This window comes from Puma concolor, chromosome B2 (genome assembly GCF_028749965.1).
Source record: "Puma concolor isolate L17-30 chromosome B2, mPumCon1.1.hap2, whole genome shotgun sequence".
Taxonomy (NCBI): domain Eukaryota; kingdom Metazoa; phylum Chordata; class Mammalia; order Carnivora; family Felidae; genus Puma; species Puma concolor.
In genome coordinates, this window is record NC_141671.1 from 46495235 (window position 1) to 46519364 (window position 24130).

The 24130-nt window shown below is 38.8% G+C and overlaps 1 protein-coding gene across 3 annotated transcripts in view; it reads right to left on the minus strand.

The window, feature by feature from the left end:
• Nucleotides 1-3062: 3062 nt before the first annotated feature.
• The window catches only part of PTCHD4 (patched domain containing 4), a 181911-nt gene continuing 160843 nt past the window's right edge, over nt 3063-24130 (minus strand). For all 3 annotated transcript variants that reach the window (XM_086707037.1, XM_025926005.2, XM_086707036.1), the window contains one exon: nt 3063-5024. In XM_086707037.1, the coding sequence (XP_086563163.1) occupies nt 3391-5024 (1634 nt within the window). In that variant the 3' untranslated portion in view covers nt 3063-3390. The remainder of the gene's footprint in view (nt 5025-24130) is intronic.

Sequence of the window (24130 nt, forward strand, 5' to 3'; positions counted from 1 at the left end):
AGGTGTGTTCTTTCCTTCTTTCCTTTCTTTCTTTCTTTCTTTCTTTCTTTCTTTCTTTCTTTCTTTCTTTCTACAAACTTTAAAATCTCTTGTTTTAAGAGAAAACCACATTTCAGCAAAGTACAATATTCTACATATATGACATATTTCCCACGGGTTCTTTTCTTCCAGGGTTGATCAGTCATCTTTTAGCAGTAGATGGGTTCCCAATTTGAACGCCATGAGTATTTCACAAATGGACAAAAACAGTGGGAGTAAACTAGAAAAACTTGAGAGTTAGACATAAGCTATTGAAAAAGGCAGAGGTTGGGCATTACCTACAAATCATGATCTCATATGTTAGGATGTATCTTGGCATTGAGTAATCAGAATATTTGAAAATATCTGTTGCACAGTGAGGTTGGGAGGTCAGATGATGCTCAGTTAGATTCTTTATGGGCTTAAATTACTTCCTAGGACTGAGCTAGGGCATTTTGGATGGTATATTAACTCTTCCAGAACAAGAAATTCCATTTCAGTAAATTATTGCTACAGTTCATTAATGAATACTATGGTATCCTGGAAAAGATAACGACCCTTCCAAAATCCAACCCCTCTTGTCAGTTGAGCAATGAAGAATTCACATTTATTTTACTCACTGTGATCCTTGAAGACATAACCTAAAAAAGAACTGTTTTCCTCCATCCACATAGAGACTATCTAGACTATCTAGACCATCCACATAGAGACTATCCAGGACTGGAATTGTCCTGGTGGTTTGGCAATAGATGCCAAACTGTCCTCACATGCATTTGGCAACTGGCATGCTTCTTTCGTTCTTTAGAAATCAGACTGCCAATCTTCTTCATATATGGAATATGGAATTGTCTAAGGTAATCAAGAAAAAAAAATGACCCAAATAGGCAAGCTTTTTAAAAATTGGTAAATGAATGGAGAATGGTACACCTTGGGCAAACAATGGAGTAATAGTTAATGGGATGTCTCCGTTGATTATTTCCCATCTTTTGAAAGGGATGTAAAACAAATATTCACAAAGGGTGAGTAAACTATGGCAGAAGAATCTCCCTCCTGTCCCTCAAAGCTTAACTCTTCAGAGACTTCTACTTCAGATATGAGATCATGGTCTGCAGGTCTACTAGTATCAAATACCAGTTCATCCCAGCAGAGCTGTTCAGGAGGCAAAAGGCTAGGGTTATCTGTGACATGAATTTCACAAAGAATAGGAGAACAATAGCTGTGTATGTTTATGTCAATTACTTTGCATACTTGATCTACTGCTATTGTGCCCACATGAACACAAGTGAGAAGACACGAATCATTTCTAATAGAAAGAAACTCAGTAACCTCAAGGTAGGACAAAACAAACTTCACATAATAAAATAAAATTTCGTTAAATGGTTTTCATTTTAGAGACAGTTCTTCTTTCCCTTAATATCCTGGTAAACTCCTTATCTGGAAAAGTATACTTGTTTTACTGTTTTGTTACTTCATTAATCTATCAACTTATTTCCAGACTGCAACCAGAATGGAATGGTTTGTATCTCTTTTCTGAACTTAACTGAGTCCAAGAGGTTTTTTTTTCCTCTTTTCTTTTTTTTTCCTTTTTGTTTCCAGATTTTAATATGTGAAATTCAATTAAAATATACAACTGAAGTTGGTGGGAAACAGTAGCTCTCTTCCAGGTAAAAGAGCTTACTAAATGTTTTTATTATCACTGGACATTTGTTCAGTCCTACCTGAAAATTAATTTATTTTACTGGTTGGCATGGGAAAAGGCATTTTCTAGGAATTTTCTGTGACAGGAAGCACAGCATTAATCCAAGTAAGCACCCAACAGACTAAGTGTATCTGCTGGGGAGCAGTTTTAAACATTAACTCAATGAAAACATTTACCTCGGTACTTGTTCTGAGAGAGAATTCAGCAGCAGTTACAGTTAACATGACCTGTGGAGAGCTACGAACACCCCAGGGGGTGGGCCAGCTGAGGAGCACTTTCCAGGGAACAAGAACAATGATATCGCAAGAAGCTACAAAAACGATATTACGGTAGTTATAGTGACCACTACTATAGTGATCGTGGCCTGGGTCAATGTTCCAAATATTAATGCAAGGAGCACACTAGACTTTATAGGATTAGAATATTTTCCTTACACTAAGAACCAGTTGATGGCGCATGATGAGTGGTGATGATCCATTTACTCTGTTTCGTTCTACGACATTTCTTAGTTAGATCTCCTTTTTCCTATGTTAATTATCTATATTCCATGGCAGTATATATTTGTCATCTAAAATGAGAACACTGTACCTATGGTATACCTCAACGGTCTCACACACACGCACACAGACACGCACACACACGTGTACCCTATACATACATGTATGGACAGTATGTGTAAAATGTTCATTTGCAGTGGGTAAGCTCTCTGAAAGCAGCCAAACCAGCCTTCCCGAGTATAGCGAACCATTAGACCTCAATGAAAAGCCTTATCAACTATTTAGCTCCAACATGAAATTTTAACCCTTGTCCATGTGGTAATTGGTTTAAATGCCTTTTGTGTGTGTATGTTTTTTTTTATTATTTTTGATTTTGTTTTTTTCTGAAGTCATCCAAAGCAAGAATCTCCAAGATTGACATGATATGTAGAATCTAATGGACTCATGTCTCTGTTTATTTCGCTTATCACACAGTTGTGTAATACTCTTTCTGTTGAAACACTTGAGTTGTTTTGAGTTGCCATCAATGCATCTATATTTGGCTAAGGCAGGTTTGACTTTCTAGAGTAAGTCCAGCCCATCTGCAAATGGACAGCTTCTTCTACACAAACATCAATGTTCACTAAAGACAAATCTAAGTATATGTATATATGGTATATATACATATATATGTACACGTAAAATGGATTGGGAAGTCCTTTGGTTTAGACGGGATTAAATATGTACTTCCCAAGTGCATAGGTTTCCTTTGACCAACCTGTTCAAAACACAAATAAGAAAAACGCCATCGCAATTTTGACATTTACTGTTTTTTCCCCTATTTAGAGGCCCCCTTTCTACTCCTCTCCATCTTTCTTAAGCATTTTATTTTTAAAAGCAGTGAGATCTTTTGGCCTTCCAATGCTTCATTCATTCGTCCATTCCTTGGAAGAGCTCTAAGATCACATCCCCAAACTTATCTTTAGTGGAGAACAAGGTTGTAAAGAACATTTCCCTCTTCTTTGATTCTCTCTTCCCCCCAGGAAGTGGACACCTTGATGTGTCATGAACAATTCACTCTTGATCTGACTTTCCTTGTTACCCCTGGCCAGCCCAAGCAGCTGAGGAGTGAGCTTTACTCTCCCTGCATCATTGTGCAATACTGGAAAAGAAAAATAATCCATTTGTCTACACCCTTCAGACTGTAGTGACATGATCAGGGTTCTCTTGAATCTCTATGCATTCAATTTCCTCTCTCTCCTTCCGTTTGGCGCGTTTCTTTTTCTTGTGGTGCTTTTTGGAAGGGGGGAAAAAGGTTAGGAACACGGGTAAGATAACAAAACAGTGCAGAAGTGTGCAACCCCCAGTGAGCAGCAAGCATTTGAACAGTGTGAAGGTCAGGTTTGAAGGCACAAATAGGAGGGGGACCAACCCAATAAGAAAAGAAGTAACATTTTGCAAAATGGCTGTCCCATGCTCTTGTAGGGAGCTTTTTATACATTGTGTTCGGGTGTGCTCAGTTGCTAGTACAAATGTGTAAAGCAGTGGTGCACAGTGGTCAATGGCAAAATTTAAAGTGTAGATAAGGCACAAGATAGAAATGCAATCCATGTCGACGTTCCATAGTGTCATTAAGCCCAGAACGCCCAGCTCAATTGAGGTGACACTAAGAATTAGCCAGAAGTTTCCCAGAGGGTGGATCACTAGGAAAAAAGTCAGGATTAACACCAGGAGGACACCAAAGCCTGCAATCAGAACAGGCACGGTGACAGACAAGCCATAATGATCCGTGAACACAAAGGAGGGGTTGAACACGATGAATCGGATGCTCTTTGACAGGGACAGGGGCCTCAATTTTTCCAACACTTCTATGACTTCCTTCTGCTTGTCTCTGCTAGTCCTGGCCACCAGATACAAGCGAGAAGCGATAATATTGTTTTCATCCCCTGCTTTGGAGAAGATGATATCGTTTCGAAAATGCTGGAATTCTGGCTTTTTTAAAAATGAACTTTGTAGGACACTGATAAAGTCACTCTTGTTACTGGCACTGATGTTGCTAACTTTCAGGAACTGGTAATACTGCTCCACCCAGGACACTGCAGTGAACCCACTACAGAGCCTCCTCAGATCCTCCTGGACGCTGCTGTTCCAGTACTCCAGCGGCTCGTAGATGTAGAATCCTATCACCGGGCTGTAGTTGCTGAAATATTTCTGCTGAACCATGGCATAGGAAACACTCGGAGAATCACTGGCTAGTAGATTGATGATGTTGGCCCTGTCGCTGATCTGCAAGCACCCCATGAAGGAGAAGGAGGCGTAAATGAGATAGAGGATGACGACAAACGGCTTCACGTAGATATTGGTAATCCATTCGTTGTAGTGTTCGCGTAGGAAGTGCTGAATAAAATGGTGCTGGTAGGGGTTCGTCTCATGATGGGATGTCTGTTGATGCCCGTCACTCATCACCGTCTGGAACCACACAGGTTTGCGGTCCAGGTACTCCGCGGAGGGGATCTTACAGCAAAAGATGCTGTGGTAGCGGTTTTGCTCCAGTTGGCCCGCGAAGACCAGACAGGAGCCAAAGAATGAGAAAATGTAGAAGTAGTTCAACAGAATGGAGACACACATGTTCTGACAGAAGACCTTCACAGCCTCTATGTTTGTGAATGGGCTGGCACCCATGCCAAAGGTAATGAAGTACAAGGAGCTGGTCATGGTATAGGTGACCATCACATCAGAATAGGCATCTGCAACCCTGTCTTTGAAGGGTAAATTCTCTCTTGTTCTGCGCCATCCGGACAGAAGCTCAAACACTCCTTTAGTTCCATGACCTAGTTTTTTTTAGAAAAGAGAAAGAATCATTGTTTTTATTTCCTCCTATGGCTCAAGTGAGCTCTTTATAGACTATCTATGCTAAGCAGCACTTTATACTCTAATCTTCAAAATGCTATGATCCTCGTATCAGGGTCTCAAAATCTGAGTTACGCAACAGGATATAGTTAGTCTGGGTGTCTATTTTAGCGAAGTCCAAGTGAATCGGTGTTCTGGATAAAATTCAACATGTACTGTCTGTCTTATTAATTTTACAAGTCGTAAGTATAATTGACATTATTATGTGATTCCCACCCCCACGCCCCCACCCCAGACACATGCTGTCTCCCCTAAGTGGATCGTAAGTTGTAAATGGCAGGGACTGTTATTCATACATCTTCAAATGCCCCACTTCAACTGACTGCTCGATCAATTGATGTATTGACTGACAGTCCCTAACCTCCATTTCAAGCTGACTTATGGGCCGATTTAGGAAATTATAAGATGATTTTAAACACTTAAAAATCACTTAAAATTGATTTTGCAATGTTTAATAATCTGCTTGGTGGCCAAATGGCTTAGAAACCAATTCTTATAGATTTGATTAATTAACATTGGGTGTGAATTGAAAAAAATCCGCCACGTCACATAAAAGACAGGGGAAGACCTTCAGAGAAGAGATCATAGCAACTATTTCCTTCGGGTTCCTCACAGAGCTTTTATTCACACAGTATGAACGCTAACATTTACTTCCTTAAAGTGGATGTGGAATGCTTCTTTTTAATCAGCTTCTGTGCATTCTTTAATAGGCGTAAATAAGCAAAAGCTTTATTCCACAAATATTACTTGAGCACCTGCTATGTACCAGATACTGTTAGATATTGAACTGCCACCACCCTCTCCGCTCCCCACCTTGCCTGCTTCTTCACCCACCCCAGGCATTTAAGAGCTCTGAAGATACCACCACTTGCTTCCTTACCAGCCAAAGCAGAAAACAGCTGGGAAAGCAAAGGGACTATGCTATACCTTCAATTTCCCTCTTTTTCACTTCCCTGAATTAGCTCTGTCAATTACCATCCACAATGTATCAATTGGTAACTTTCTGACTGAGAGAAAATCTTCATGCATCACTCTTGCCCTTGCAGGCAAAGCAATACTACACACAAACCTTTTCTATGAATGGATACAAGCTGTGCTTGGGCTCTTCTCCAAGAAATCCATTAGAGGAGGATGTAGCTTAAAGGCACAAAATGACCTAGTTGAAGAAAACTTGGAAAATGGACTTTGTGGGACACCTAGATATTGGAGCAACTCACCTAGCAATGCTTTAACAAACATAATGGCTGAGGTCTTACTATAATCACTGATCTTGTGTTGTTGATAGAGTTGCTAATTGGCGTACATAATTTTCCCCTTTGTTACTTTTATTTGGGACTACAATGGGCACAATTAAAAACCATTTCTCAGCCTACCTTTCAACTCGAGGTGGTTCATATGATGTATTTCTGGGTAATATAACTGGTAGTCACCTAAGGATGCTTATTAGAAAACCAGAGCCTTTGCGGTAAATGGTATCATGGAGCCACCAATAAGAGCCATGGCCTACCATCCTTTCTAATTATCTTTATTTTTATTTTTTATTTTTTTACATTTATTTATTTTTGAGAGAGCACTAGTGGGGGAGGGGCAGAGAGAGAGAGAGAGAGAGAGAGAGAGAGAGAATCCAAAGCAGGCTCCAGGCTCTGAGCCATCAGCACAGAGCCCGACGTGGGGCTCGAACACAAAAACTGTGAGATCATGACCTGAGCTGAAGTCAGATGCTCAACTGGCTGAGCCACCCAGGCGCCCCTCTAATTATCTTTAAAGAGAACCCAATCTCTGCTTATCTAAGCCACTGTAAGTAAGGTTATCATATACAGTTGAACTTTTTCCTAACCAACAAAGCTTTGTAGGTGAGTTAACATTTACTTAAACCTCTTTTATGAGGAGCTAAGAATTCTTGCTTTATAGTTAACTTGACTCTAGTATTTATAGGTTTAAATATATATAATGCTAATATTTGATTAAAAAAACATTGGTTCATCTCTTTTGGGAGTTTTAAAAATTAATTATTAATTGTTACTGCATTGGGGTTCTTATCCTAAATATAAATCTATTGATTCTCCAAAGTTCTCTCTTCTGGGTCTCCGGTCAGAAAAGATAAATTTATCCTAGCAAATAGAAAAGATTAGGCAAATTGCATTTATGTATAAGGTAAGTTTTTTTTGTTGTTGTTTTTTTGGAGGCAATGATCTATTACTTATTACATTTAATTACTAGCTCAACATGTATGTGCATTGCATTAGGTCTAATAATTCTTTAATTTTTTAAAAATGTTTATTTTTGAGAGAGAGTGAGAGAGACAGACAGAGTGTGAGTAGGGGAGGGGCAGAGAGAGAGGGAGACACAGAATCTGAAGCAGGCTCCAGGCTCTGGGCTCTAGGCCCTGAGCTGTCAGCACAGAGCCTGGCATGGGGCTCGAACCCATGAACCATAAGATCACGACCTGAGCTGAAGTCAGATGCTTAACCGACTGAGCCACCCAGGAGTCCCAAGTCTAATACTTCTTAACATCATTAATTCTTCATTTCTATCTTCTGCAAGACTCCTTGACAAAACAGAATACTGGCTCTTTCATTCCCTTGACAAAAACATAATATTAGAATATTAGCTGAAGTAATTAAAAGAATTCTTTTAATTAGAGCACTTCTCTTCTGAAATGAGGACTCTTGCTATCTTTGTAGTTATAAGGGGGAGAAGGCTACATGGGGCTACAGCTAAATTTGGCTTTCCTTTACTAATGGTCACTTTTGTGAATATTAGGTACACTATGTAGGCCAGATTGTTGCTTTATATAGTACAAAGGTCTGTACGTGTGGGAAGATGATGCTAAACTATATTAGGTTAACTAACCACTTTAAATGTGATAAAGTGAAAACTGAAAACATAATTTCCAAACTTTGTTTGGAGAGGACATTTTATCCCATTCATAGGTTGGGATATTTTACAGACTATTCCTACAGATAGGAATCATTTGATTCTCACCATAATCTGGCCATTTCCTTGCTGGTCTAATCTATGACCTGCTTCAGCTAGGGTAGTCTTTCTTCTCACCATGAACCTACCCATGATCGTTCTTAAGTTCTTAGTTTTATTCATGCTTTTTTCTCTGTCTTGCAATACCTTCTCCTTATCGCTGGTCATATGGACGTTTTGTCCATCAATCTGTTAAGTGTCAGCTCAGTTCTCTTCTTTGCCAGGAATTCATCTCCGACAATTCCAGACATATTGATTTTTTTTCTGTTCCTTAAAGTCTTACTGCACTAATTAGTTACTCATTTTGGCACAAAACCATGTGCTGTTCTGCTCTGGAACAAAATGGTTTTCCTAGGATATGTTCTATTTCTTTGGTTAGACTGCAAATTCTTCAAGGTCAGGGAATACATTTTATGCTTCGCAGAACAATCTGGCAGAGTTATAGATGCCCAGAAGATGCCCACTAATCTCTTATTGAATTAAATCAATTCTTGATTCTAGATGGGTCATAAAAATGTATCTTTTCATTACTTATTCTAAGATTTATTATGCATCTTTATATCTACATTGTGTCCAGAAGTATACATTTTTCATTCAATTCAACCCAATATGTATTTATTTTGACTTGTTACACATGAGTACCTAAACTAGTCAATATATAAAACATAAAGGTAAACAAGAAACACACTATTTTCCGATATCTGTCAGACCAGAAGGTCATTTTCACTTGGGTAATTCTGAGACAGAGATTATAGATACGAATTTTATAAGCTGTCCTGTAGGATGTTCAGAAGAATTTCCTGACCTCTACTAACTAGATGTCAGTAGCACACTCCACAATTGTGAGAACCGAATATGTCTCCAGACATTGCCAAATGCTGACTGGGGGACAAAATTGCACCCAATTGAGAATTACTGGTGTAGTTAAGAAAAAAAAAAAGTACACACACACACACACACACACACACACATGTATTTTAATCACCTTTTCCTGATTGTAAAAACAGGACATACTTCCATCAAAAAAAAATCGGGAAAGATGGAAAAAATAATGGTTCAAAGTTATTTTATATTCCTGCAACACAGATAATTGCTGTTAACAATTTCGCATATTTCTGCCAGTTTTGTATGTATACAAGTATGTATTAAACTTATCTATCCATCCATCCATCCATCCAGATTGGTAAATAATTAATTATCTAACAGAACAGGGCTCCTGTAAAGAGAAATTAGAATTTGGGATTACTCTTGTTGCTATCCAGGTGTCCTGTCAACTGTGGGAAGCCTGTTTCCAAACCTCTGCAGTGTTTTCTCTCTTGGTTTCTTACTTTTGACTTTGGGTTCCATTCTGAGGCTAAAACCATTTTTTGAACATCTACTCACTTGAAAGAAGCCCAGCTATTTCCCATAGCTTTTTAAAAGTGTGTATTCACTAGTTTTCCACACTTGCCAAGGGTCCTATTACAATTCAGACAAGATACCTGAAATTAAAGAAAGTGACCTACCATCACAGATGATGATGACAGTGTGGCTTGCCCCACTGGACCACGACCTGAACTAATTCTATCGTATTTCCTTTTGGTGCCTTAGTCCTGACAGTTTGTTGTTTCTCTCCCATTCCTGCACAAATCCTTAATCTCCACCTAAAGCTTCTGCTTTATGAACCACTCCATTCGAGTTGCTGACTGGTGAGAGACATAGACGTGAGCCGTTAACTGGATTGTAAAGAATAACCGGAATTCTTTCTAAGCGTAGATGAATGCTATGGACTGTGAAAACACACCTGGTTCTTTCTGAGGGATCAGGGAAAGCTCCAAAAGTTTCTGACACATAGAGGATGATGCAGTCTAGACTGATGGAATAACATGAATTCAGGCACAAATGCCTGTAAATCAAGAGGAGGTGGTTGTGGTTTGAATATTAGCTTGTTGGTATAGCCGGTTATGCCATTGCTGGAACAATGCATTTACTATTTCAGGAGATGACTGCCAAACTTTGATCATGATTTCCTTCAATTATTAGCATATATTTGGAAACTATATTACAATACCATAATAAGCGGCTCGACTGGGATAACTAAGCTTTCTCTTGGCAAAGTTTCATGAAAAAACAGAGAACTCTTAAAAATGCTTTGGATAGAGTTGGAACCGGGAGGACAATTCAAGGAGGGCAATGAAATAAAAGATTTGGGTGTATGTGTGTATACTGAATACTCCAAAAGTCTTCAGCAATGTTGTTGGAGACCTCTTTCCAAATGAAAGCAAAGGGAAGGCTTGTGCAATAACAAGTGAAACTTACATGACACCTGGCTAAAACAAAATCTGGATATTGAATCAGCGTTTGATTAGTATTAAGAATATTACTCTATTTGACAATAATTTAACAATTTCTCCTATTTACAATGGATAAATATGACAAAAAAATGAAGATTATGTGGATTCTTCTTTTGGTTATGGTATTGTAGGTCAGCCAGAGAGAAAATTTTGAATGGTTAAAATTTAAGAACATACACTTTTGTTACCAAACAAAACTGATTTCAGTCATAAATGAGCTGAACAATATTCAGAATGGGTTGTAATTCCCTTGAGCCCGAAGTAACCACTTTATAGACAACTAAACAGGACTTCTAAAGTAAGACAGATGTTCTCTGAGAACAGATTCCTTCCCACATTTAACAACATTTCTCTAAACTCTTGTATTCCAGTGTAAATTTCCATACTGTGATTGTACCTACAGTGACTTAGGAAAACTCTGGTGACAGGGCTAGGCCTAAAATGACTTCCTTCAAAGGAAGTATTGTTCATCAGTAAATGCAATACAAATTTGACAGTTTCCATGTCAATCCCAAACCCAATCTCTCCCCTAACCAGAATTCCAAAGAAAATACTTTTAACAAGGATCAAATCTAATCAGAACTAATTGTAACTGATTCAATTAGTACTCCCTACTGGGCTTTTCTTGATATATTACTTTAATAAGCACCATCTGTGGGCTTCTAATTCTTTCTAATCAGCTGAATTAGAATTCTGTTCATTTGCCTCGAGGAGATGTACTAGTGGGCCTCCCTTTATACTTGAATATGTCAAGCCTTCTGCAGGTCATGAGAGCTTGATATCTCTGGTTTCAGCAACATAAGAAATAAGGCAAAAATAATATTCCTTCTTATGATCTGCTCCAGAGAAATCTTTTTATTTCTTTAATCTCATTTATTTATTTCTTTAATCTCATTTATTTCTGCTTTGGTTGGCTATGCTTTCAGTAACTGTGTTTGTGGAAATCACCCTTAAGCTCAGGTGGAAAAGCGTATTTTGATTTTCTACTGGGCTCTCAGGCTAGGTGACTTCCCAATACTAATCAAATGAATAAATAATGAATGAAAAAAATAAAATCCAGCCAACTGAGCCAGTAAAGCAGCTAACAGCAGCAACAACAACAACAGCAACAACAATAACAACAACTCCACCCCCCCCACCACAAAATCTGGATATTGAATCATTATTTTTAGTTACCATTCACCTGTTCAGCATTATATGGGATACTCATCCATTGTTCCTTCTGTTTAGTTGGCTGTTCCCGCTTATATTTCATTTTTTTTTTTTCAACGTTTATTTATTTTTGGGACAGAGAGAGACAGAGCGTGAACGGGGGAGGGGCAGAGAGAGAGGGAGACACAGAATCGGAAACAGGCTCCAGGCTCTGAGCCATCAGCCCAGAGCCCGACGCGGGGCTCGAACTCACGGACCACGAGATTGTGACCTGGCTGAAGTCGGACGCCCAACCGACTGCGCCACCCAGGCGCCCCACCCGCTTATAGTTTAAAGATACCACTCAAACATGATCTCATCTCTAATATCTTCTGCTTGCCCTCTTCATCCCTAACTCACATGCTTAGGAGCCTCTTTGCATTCCAACACATATGGTAATGTCAACTAATAAAATTATCCATCAGTGTGCCTGTTTTTTTTATGTAAGTCTGTAAGGCCCTCACTGTCTAGGGTAGGCACTGTCTTTTCCATTTTTATATTTCAATTATTTGACACTAATTGGCGCTCAATAAATTTTTGTGAAATTGAATTGGCCATGATCTGTGTCTAGTCTTAAAGATATTCTTAAGGGGCGCCTGGGTGGCTCAGCCAATTAAGCATCTGACTCAGTCTCAGGTCATGAGTTTGAGCCCTGCGTCAGGCTCTGTGTTGACAGCTCAGAGCCTGGAGTCTGCTTTGGATACTGTGTCTCCCTCTCTGTCCCTCCCCAACTCACACTCTGTCTCTGCCTCTCTCTAAAGATAGATAAACATTAAAAAAGATATATTTTTAAGTGTGCTTGCAGTGATTATTACTAACAACTCTATATTTAGCATAAGTGTCTGTGAAATAGAAATTCCCTCACTTGAGAAGGGCACTTGAGTGTTACCTTGGTGGTGATTCTATGGCAGAGGCAATGATAGGTATCAGTGACATTCAATTGCAAAGTAGCATGTAATTCATTAATTTGACTGGTTCAGCGTTACAAATGTCTGAGAAATGGAATATCAAATTAAAAAGCTTGTTCTAAATTGTTATTTGGCAGGGTAGAAATGATTTTGTAAAGTACTCCTGCTCCCTAAGAGATGGATTTTTTTTAGACATTTTCTAATCCTCATAATCTCTCACCTGGAGGTGGTGATCAGTGTGTATTTTAGACTGACTACTTTTAATCAATGTTCATCAGAATAAACAGGTGATTATCAAGCTCTATACACAAAGGATGGCCAGGGCTCTTGCCTTTTGATACCTATATAGCCTAAAAGACATAGAGTAGGATGTTATTTAACAGGAATTTTCTTTTTTTAAAAAAATGTTCAGTTATTTATTTATTTTGGGAGAGAGAGATAGAAAGTGGGCAGGGGAGGGGCAGAGAGAAAGGGAGACAGAGAATCCCAAGTAGGCTCTGCACTGCCAGCGTGGATCCTGACGCGGGCCTTCAACGGGCAAACCGGGAGATCATGACCTCAACTGAAATCAAGAGTCAGAGGCTTAACAGGTTGACCCAACCAGGTGCCCCTCAACAGGAATTTTCTTTTTTCTTTTCTTTTTTTAATATGAAATCTATTGTCATATTGGTTTCCATACAACACCCAGTGCTCGTCCCAACAGGTCCAAGCTGCTGTTGCCAGGGGCATATTTGATTGTTTTACCTGAAACTTGTGATGGTGTCGTGCAATGGGGGTGGGTCTAGCTTCATATTACTGTTACCCAGGAAGTGACTTCTCTTGAAATGTTCCCATCCCCGTACAGAAGGAAATAGGCTAAAACGCATGGTGAAGCGGCACCATATTGCAATGAAAAGAGGAATTAGAAGGAATCTGAACAGCCACTCATCTCTTAGCACTTAGTAGGAGGTTAGAGGATTTTATTAGGTTCCTAAGAGAAAAAAAATGGAATTTAGTAACAGATTCTTACTGGATGTTTTTTCAGAGCTGTTGTGTATTTTATACATATCCTAATGTATAGAAAAGGGCATATAGTCTCACTCCAGAGTTGCATTCCATCATTTTTGCTAATTTATTTTGTAGTTCTACATAAAGTTGAATGTAAAGAATCTAATAAGTATGTGTGTGTGTATGTGTCCTCACATACACATGTGAGTATATGTAGATCTCAATATACATATGAGAGAGAGAGAGAGAAAGAAGGGGAAGGAAATAGCAATAGAGATAGGGAATGGGATTGTTTCAAAACCTGGTGACTATTGCAGCTAAAGTTTTAATACTCAGTGGGGGCAAAACTAGGTAGACAATGTGGTTACTAGCACATCCCCAGAGTTAGATTGATTGAGTTCAAATCTCAGGACCCTTTCTTCCTAGCTCTGTGACCTTGGGCAGGTTGTTTTTTTAAACCGCTCCATATTTCAGTTTCCTCATCTATAATGAGATAACAATGGGGGCTACATCATAGGATTGTTATCAGTTTCAGATAAGTCAACATATGCGCTTGGCACACGGTAAGTGCTCTGTTGACTGGAAAAATTTGGTGCTGGCAACAGCAGGTTGTTTGCATCAAGAACATTCCAGATCATTTGCCTTGGAATGCCACCTTCTGAATGCAGCTTGGTTTTTGCTATCTTTACCACCACAGCTGAGTTGGCTTTTGTGGGGGGGGGGATCCCCAGTGCTCTCTTTTCAGCTTTTCTTGCTGTGGCGCCTCCAGGGCTGCCAGAAGCTGAAGCAATCCTGCAGAGCCAGCGTGCATACGATGGCTTGCTTTCTCGTCCTCTCCCTCTTTCTGGTATTCCCATTCAGGGGAAAAAAGACTACAAGCAAGCTATTTGTTTTTTTCTCAATGCTTTCCATGTCTTTCAAGTTCTATGAAATGAAGATACATTGCTTTTGAGAAAGAGAAAAGCAGCTGTCAAGTTGGCCTTGGGTGTCGCCAGGCCCTGGTCTGGCACCCACAGTTAGGCTTAGCATTGACCACAGACAGTCTAGTCTGGCAGAATTGCATCAGATAAGACCAGTCTGACTGAGATGGACTGAGATAAAACAAGACCACCTCATGATTATGACCAAATATAAGCAAAACATAAAAACCAAAACAAAAAACTGCCATAAAATGGACCAAACACCTTCTAATGTCAAGAATGGTAGGAGGGATTGCTGTTTCTTTGCCAATCACAGTTTAGTCTTCATCTCCTGGTCTTTAGTCTGGTCTTCTTGCCTTCTAGGTGTCAGTATTATTAAGATAACTGATCACAGAATTATCCTCTTTTCTTGATAGTGACCAACTGTGCTGTCTTGAACCCTCTTCCAAATCACCTAACACATGCAAAAATCATATAAGTCCATTCTAATACCTTATTCCTGAATTGTTCCACAGTCCCCAATGATATGTGTTCTTCCTCAATGTAACGAGTTGGTTAATCCAAATTTCTTCATTTATAGTAGTATTCCTGGTGGTCCTTGACTGGGGGGGCATTGGCATATTATTAGGAATAGGTGTTTTTGGAAAACAAAATAAGTTAAAGCTTTTGTTGTTGACTTTAAGTTGATTTCTTTGAGTTTAGGAGTTAGAGCAGGAGTACGGAGTCAGAGTTAAGCCCTGGAGGATTTGAATTTCCAAATCAAGGGATGGCTTCCTGGTGGAAGAAATATTTTGGTTGTGTTCTCAGTGAGAAAAGAATGCCAGTTGGGTATATAAGTGGGAAGATGTTCTGAGGAAGATAACACAGATATTAATAGGAAAAGCGAGGAGCAAGCAGTCATGTGATACTAAGAAATCATTGTTTTAAGCAAAGAAGAGCAATTAATGGAAGAATGAGTGGTCAGGCTGAAAATCTTAAAATTGTTAACAGAAGTGAGTTTGCAGTTTAGAAACTAAACACAAGCACATGCCTAAAAAGTCAAGACCTAGACTAAGGAATCATATGGAAGAAAATAATAAATACAAGAACTTGTAAGAATTAATGAAAATTAAGATATAGTGTTTATTGAGCGAAAGACATTTAAAGAACAAAAATTAGTTAGAAGAATTAATTCATTCGTTTGGAGGACATTTCCTGAGTGCCTCCCATTAGGAAAATATGGTCAAATGTCATCTTTCTGAAGTTTAATGACTCCCATTTGTCCCACTTGAAAACCATATCACATCCATATGTCTGAATTTATCAGTTCATTAATTATAAGCTTTGGGGATCTTCTATCCTATAAAGAGTAAAAGTGGTGATAAATTAGGATTTCTGTAACACCAAGATCTGGAGAATGATTTCAAAATGCCTGATTCAATCATTGGGAAACATGTTTGAAATAGAAGTAATCTTACTTAGCAAACCTAAATTATGCATAGCTTTAGTTTCCTAATAAATATCACTCAAAAGAAATCTTCAAAGTTGTAGCATGAATTCTTGAAAGAAGTGTAATGCTTCAAAGGGCAAGTTTTCTGGGAGCATCCTTGAGTGTTTTGTGACTTTTTTTTTTTTTTTTTTTTTTTTTTTAACCAATGAAGATGAAATAAAATATCCCATGTGTTGGAATTTCTCTCTGAACAGAATGGCTCAAAGCCAGTGGAAACTCAATTAACCAGGAAGCCCAGAAATTGGATCATTTGAATAGCCATTAAATTAATCAACCAGAACTTCCTTTTTGATTCAACTTTTATTGGTTGATTAACTTTATTGGAGAAGATCTTTCTAAAATGCATTAGACTTATATTACTCTTCTGTGTTCTGTCCTAAAGGAAGGAGGGAAGGAAGGAAGGAAGGAAGGAAGGAAGGAAGGAAGGAAGGAAGGGAGAAGGAAAGAAAACAGTATGTGTAGCAATTAAAAGGTTGTACTCTAGAGTAACACATTTTGGTTCCAGTTCTGGCTCTATCACTGTGTGATGTGTGATGTGGAGAGAATCAATTAGTTTAACTTCTACGTGTCTCATTTTCCTAGTCTAGAAAATGGGGATAAAAATGGCACCTACTTTAAGGGGCAAATAAGAAGATTAAATGAAATAGTAGCTATAATGTGCTTACAGCAGTGCCTGGCACACAGGAAGCACTCAGTGAGTTAGCTATTGTTATTTATTGAATAATACTCCACAGGATCATCATTTTATTATGCACAAAAAATCAGGAGGCAGTATTGCATATTGGTTAAAGCATTACATGCTGTGTGGGTTTGAGCTTCCTCACTGCCATCAACTAGATGTATGACCTTAAGCAAATTAACTCCATGGCTGGATTTGGCAATCTGTAAAATCAAAAGCATAACAGTAGCTGCTTCAAAGGATTGTTATGTTAAAGGAAAAATAGACCCATGGAACCCTTAGTACAAATATCTGGCACACAATTCGTGCTCCCACAAATGCTAGCTATTATTGAAGAGTATTATGTAGTTGTAGAAGTGTGGGAGTTTGGATGAATGTGTACCAGGCTTAGAGAAAAGTTTAAAAGTTCTCTTCTCTGATTTTTATTTTGAAACTTGCTCCTTTTTTTTGTCCTTAGAAGTTAATTGTGGAAAAGCACTGATTAATAAAGGGTTTTAGTTAACTAGATTCAACTGATTGTGGCATTCCTTGCGTGAGTGTTCTTATTCAAGGTTGCTAATAGAGTTGCTCTCATTTAGCAGGAGGGAAGCTGAAAGGGAGCTTTCCAGACACTGTGTGTTTCTGACTCACAGAGGGAACCCCAGTCATTTCCAGAAGGAGAACACAGCAGAGCTGCTGGACAGATGGCTGAGTTCCATCAGTCCAGAGAGCAAAGAGACCATTTGCAGAAGGCCCTAGAAATGACAGAGCTGATATTATTTGAATGTATCCCTGATGAATACAGCCTTCCTTTTCAGCTGAGAAGGAAGTTTTCTAGTACTTTCTAGTACTTTCTCCACTTTTAGTGGTCCACAGCTTAGCTTGGCTTTGTCATAGCATGAATTTATAAATAAGAGTTACATCTTTTCTGCTTCTTATTGTAACAATTTCTTGTTAGGTGTTAATTCTCAAAGGCAGGGGATAGAGGACCGTGGGTCATGTGGATAGTAGCCTGGCAGAGGGGGTCCTGAGTATAGGCTTTTGTGTTCATGCATAGCTTCAAACTTCAGCGATGTTATTCCCTAACTGGATACCTCCATGGATACTCTCCATGTTGGCTTTCTCACATGCAGAGCAGAGAATGTAAGCACCTACCTGACAGTGTTGCTGAGAATAACAAATAACAAATAACAAATAATAACAAATAAGGTAACCCACATAAAATGTTTACCACAGTCCTTGGCACATATCAAACACTCAGTAAATATTAGCATCACTTTTTGCTTATGGGTAAGCGTTCGTGTGGGGCTTAGGCTTTGTGTTCGTTGTTCACTACAGCACATGGCTGTTTCATTCTTGAAGTTATCAATAGAAATGACAGTCATGATAACACGGCAAGCCACTAAACATAGCTTCAGTGAATGAAAATTGTAGGAAACACTTATTGCCTCTTGTGATAAATCTTACTCCTTTCCATCTTGATAATCCCTATGGACTTTGTCCAGCCCATTTCCATTAGGCAAAGATTCATCAAGAAACAATCATGAGAAGAACATCTGTTCTTCGTGAGAAACAGATGAAAACTCACCCAGATTGCTATGACTATAAAACAGCTAACTGGACTCTTGGGGAAGGATGAGTTTTGGCCATGTGACCATTAGAAAGTTTAGGGAGATAATCTGAAGGTTTCGAGCTCTTTGAGGTATATGAAAACTCTAGGGCTATTGTAGCATTTATAAAAAAAACAAAAAAAAACAAACAAAAAAAAAAACAAGCAGGCCCACATTATTTATTTCCAGACCATTTTCACTTATAATTGACTGACAACAATTCAGGGCTCAGAAATAGTACATAAAGAGCTGATGAAAGAATATCAGCAGCTTGCAAAATTTATTATCTCTGTGACACCTTCTGAGATTTCTCAAGGGGTAGACTCTATTAACACTGGTAAGGAATCTTCAATAAAATAGCACAGCTCTCAAAGAAATTGATCAACTAATCAACAGATATCGAGGAAGGACCTACCATATTCAAGTTGTGGTGCTACACGACAGCACACAGCTTTACCCTGATGAGTGTATCTTTCTACATACCCAACAAGTGAACATCCTGTCCAGATACTTTTTGAAATTTGCAAAGTTCCTCCATATTTAGAGTCGATGTTAGTCACCCCCAAATTTCCAAAATCTGCTACTAATTGTATACTTTGGAACATACGGCAGTTGTTCTGCCACATACGCAATAATTCAAATATTGGAGACGATAGCATGGAAACTTCCGTCTTCTCCAGGCCAATCATCCCATTACTTTGACTCTTCCTCTGATGACATCTGCAGAGGACTCAACTTGAAGAACTGTATAGCAGTAAAAGTGCCTTGAAACCAAGGACCATGTCTTCATTTTTGTTTGTCCCTCGGTACCTAGCAGTGTCGTAAATGCAGCAAGTACTTAAAGAATATTTTTTGAGTCTTGTGTTGTTAAAGTTTTGTAGCTAAACATGCGAAGTTCAAAAGCAGGCTGAAGCATTACAGGGAGTGGCAGATGGTAAGTCCTGTGATCATCTCTTAATTACAGTTCGGGAACACAGCAGAGGGATTGGTATCTACATGTTGTCAATTATTACACGCATTCCATCTTCTGTACTGTAGTGGGTGATGACATTCTACTAAGTTGATGGCAAGGGTGATTTTTGTAACAGATGTGGTCAAGTCAATATTGTACAAAGCCTGTTTTCACCAACTATGGAGGTGCTCAAAGGCAAGATCTATTTCTGTCTCATGAGGCAGAGTATCCTAGGAATGTTTCTTGGATAGGTTTACAAGATCGGCAAATAGCTAATACATGTAAAAACAAAACAAAACTAAAAAAGACAGATTTTCCATACTAGCTCACCATGCAGCATGGCAGGCCTAATTTGTCAGTGGAGTTGCTTGACACTTTAGATTTATACTAGGAAAAGGAAGTTAAGCTTCATGCAAATCTACAAGTGGAAATTATTTCTGTATTCAACTTAAGAAGTTAGTCTTCTATGAAAATAGAAATGCTTCTGGAAAGATTTACCTTGTAAACATAGTGGTTCTTCATTCTTTTGGCTGAATGAGTTTGTCATATCCTTTCCTAAAACAGATATGTGTTGACAGAATAGGCTGGGTACAAAGGAAGGAGCCACTGATGAGCAGATGTGCACAAAGGGGATCCTGAAGAGTATCACTGTATATGAATCCCACGAACCCTTCATTTAATCATTAGGAAATGGAGTTTCCGAAGAATCCATGATATACAGCATTTACAAAGTGATTTTGGTAGTCAGGACCAGAATCTAAATCTTTGGTAGTCAGGACCAGGCTAAATCTTTAGCCTCTCACCCCAGTGTGAGTAAACTGATCTCGAGAGCAGTGACTGTGTTCTTTGGTTCTTTGGTTCTTATGTAACCATTTCCCAAGGCACTACTTGGCACTTAGTAAATATTTATTATAAAACTGAGGACTCAGTGGGTACCTCTGATCTTCTAAGATTTCTGGTGTTCCAGTGTGTTGGGGAAGGGATACTTACACTTCATGTTTCCAAGAAGAGGTAACTACAATCCATTCTAATTTGTATAGCGCTGGAGAGAGTACTTGTATTAATAAGTAAGGAGGGTCAGAACTTGCCCTCAGCTTTCTCATTCCCTACTTTTCATGTTCCCATGCATAAGTGGCTTCCATCCAATATCATTTGGATAGTGCTGAATAGTATATTCCATTTCTTCCTTTTATGCTTTAATCATTCCTTCAGGTACTGGGAACAGCTGATCTGATGGTTGGAGCCTGATGATAATGTACCAGTAGGTTGGCTGCTATTCCTCTAAAACAAGAAATAAGCTGAACCCTATTTCTCTACCCTGCACTACTTATATTAATGAATGAGTAGGGAGGGTGAGGGCTTGTCCTCAGTTTCTCTTTCCATGTGGAAGCACTCCTGGCCTTGTTGTTCTAATGGGAGGCCATTTTTTTTTTGATTGAGAGAGAATCATTTTATTTTATTTTATTTTATTTTATTTATTTATTTTTTTAATATATGAAATTTATTGTCAAATTGGTTTCCATACAACACCCAGTGCTCATCCCAAAAGGTGCCCTCCTCAATACCCATCACCCACCCTCCCCTCCCTCCCACCCCCCATCAACCCTCAGTTTGTTCTCAGTTTTTAACAGTCTCTTATGCTTTGGCTCTCTCCCACTCTAACCTCTTTTTTTTTTTTTTTTCCTTCCCCTCCCCCATGGGTTTCTGTTAAGTTTCTCAGGATCCACATAAGAGTGAAACCATATGGTATCTGTCTTTCTCTGTATGGCTTATTTCACTTAGCATCACACTCTCCAGTTCCATCCACGTTGCTACAAAGGGCCATATTTCATTTTTTCTCATTGCCACGTAGTATTCCATTGTGTCTATAAACCACAATTTCTTTATCCATTCATCAGTTGATGGACATTTAGGCTCTTCCCATAATTTGGCTATTGTTGAGAGTGCTGCTATGAACATTGGGGTACAAGTGCCCCTATGCATCAGTACTCCTGTATCCCTTGGATAAATTCCTAGCAGTGCTATTGCTGGGTCATAGGGTAGGTCTATTTTTAATTTTCTGAGGAACCTCCACACTGCTTTCCAGAGTGGCTGCACCAATTTGCATTCCCACCAACAGTGCAAGAGGGTTCCCGTTTCTCCACATCCTCTCCAGCATCTATAGTCTCCTGATTTGTTCATTTTGGCCACTCTGACTGGCGTGAGGTGATACCTGAGTGTGGTTTTGATTTGTATTTCCCTGATAAGGAGCGACGCTGAACATCTTTTCATGTGCCTGTTGGCCATCCGGATGTCTTCTTTAGAGAAGTGTCTATTCATGTTTTCTGCCCATTTCTTCACTGGGTTATTTGTTTTTCGGGTGTGGAGTTTGGTGAGCTCTTTATAGATTTTGGATACTAGCCCTTTGTCCGATATGTCATTTGCAAATATCTTTTCCCATTCTGTTGGTTGTGGGAGGCCATTTCTTAATGTTGGTCTCCAGTACCCTCTTCTGACAGCAACTGGATTTGTGAGGAAAACCACGGTCTTCCATGCAATTGGCTGCTAAGGTAATCTTAATGGGGGTGCCTTAAAGACCTAATTCTCCTTATAGGAAGGAGAGGAGGAATCTAGATTTAGGATTCATTAGGCAGAGATCCCCACATTAGACTCTGGTACAATATAAGGTCTCCATTCTTTGGAGACTTTGGGAAATACCATCCCTCCATTTATAAGGATGAAAATTTGACTCTTGTTAGGCTCCTTGGGTATATATTCTCCACTGCATGGAACCCAGCAGTGGGGAAGGTTGATTGATTGAGATGACTGATTTCCACACATTGCCTATGACATGATCACTGAAAGAATATATCTTTCATTTAATACTCTGGTATTAGTTATACAGTAGGCATATCATAAACACTCATATCAAGGCTGCAGTTTTCTTTCTTATTTGTTATTTCATCCTTCCAAAATGGCATTTTATTTTCTAAATTGCATTTTTATTTAATTTGTTTTTCTTTTAAGAATCATAGGCTGAATGCAGGACAATTGTGAATTAAGCACAGGTTCTTTTTTTTTTTTTTTTGATGTTTATTTATTTATTTTGACAGAGAGGCAGAAGACTCAAAGGGTAGGGGAGGGTCAGAAAGAGAGAGAGAGAGAGAGAGAGAGAATCTCAAGCAGGCTCTGTGCTGTCAGAGCAGACTGATGTGAGGCTTGTTTTCACAAACCATGAGATAATGACCCGAGCTGAAATCAAGAGTCAGATGCTTAACCAACTGAGCCCCCCAGGTGCCCCTAAATTGCATTGTAAACCATCATAACCCTGTAGCTAAAATTTTTGGTAAGTTACAGAATCTTTTTGGCTAATATTAATTTTTAAATATCTCTGTAAAGAGTATCATTCCCATTATTTGACCTGACCCCATGCTTTTCAACTATTTCCTCTATTCAGTAATTAGGCAAATCTGTAAAGCATAGATTATGTCTTAGGAATTTTCCTCATTGAATAAGAATGGAAGCATGGGGGGAACATGGGGTTAAGTCTACGTTTAGCAGAAGAACTTCTCAACAATAGTGCTGGAGATTCAAGGTCAGTTCAATGTGCACATGGTACCACTCACATTTCTTTCCAATGGCTGTTTTAAAAAGAGTGAACACAAAGACCAGAGTGAAACAGCAATGAATTCATCAGCTTGCTTAGGATACCAAAGGCTTCTACCTTTTAACCCCATGTAGACATCCTTCCAGTTAAAAGCAAAGTCACTTTCAGGAAAGCATGCATCCCTTGCAAGAGGAAGGAGGGCATGCCGCTGAGGGGAAATAAAGAGGAGTAAAAACAAGGGAAGGAAGAAAGGAAAGAAGAGAAGAAATAGGGGGAACAGAAACAAGTTTCCTTTTTTGGTCCCTACTGGTACTGGGGCCATTGGACATCAGATTCTCCCTATTTCTCCAATAAGAGAGAAAATCCCTGGAGAAAAATCCAGTGAAGGGTTTGTATGAATAAACAGAAATATTTCCTCCTAGATTTTTTTTTCTTCAGGAGAAGACTAGGAGTATCCATAAGTGGAAGAGTTTTTGCTCCTACAAGAGACAAGAGATTAAGTCCTGACAAAACATCAAAGTAAATACAGGTCTAGAAGGGCCTCTCCCCCTTTATAGCAAGGCTATATAATACTATATATGACACAAATCCTGGGATTGTCAAAGAGTTTCTCCCATGTAATATGCATAAATACTTTTTATTGCTTCTCTGTTGTTCTTATCAATTTACATATTTTGCCAACTTCCTGAAGCAATATCTGACATCTCTTTGCTCCTCAATACCTGAGCTTTCACTGTACTATGATCATTATAGGTACTTAGGGAACATTTTTGACAAACTTGATGAAGTACTTTTCCTGACTGCCACCAAATAGGACGTTATTTATGAAATGGCTGTGGAAACAATTGTAATCTATCATGCTCCATAAATGTAATGTAGGCATAAAAGTGTAAAGATACTAAAGATTTCTGAATTCAAATCCATCCTGTTGGATACAGAAAATTAGTCTGGGATCAAACATTTGCTGAAATAACTTTGCATGTTCTAATGGGGTTTCCAAATTAAGTAGAAAAAAAAAAAAGAAATGAAGGCGAACCCCTCCTTGTAACAACCCTATTGATATGTTTTGTACAATCCACCCATTTAAAATATACAATTTAATGATTTTTCGTGTATTAAAGAGTTGAGCAACCATCACCACAATCAATTTTAGAATTTTTCATCACCCCAAAAGAAACCCCATACCAGTTAGTGGTCACTCTCCATTCCCCATCTTCTCCCTCTAAACCCCTAGTCCTAGGCAACCACTAATCCACTTTCTGTCTCTATAGATTTGTCTATTTCATGTAAATGAAATCATATAATAATTTAGTCTTTTGCAACTGGATTCTTTTACTTAGCATAACGTTTGCAAGGTTCATTCATATTGTAGCATGTATCGGTACTTCATTCCCTTTTATGGCCAAATATCATCCCA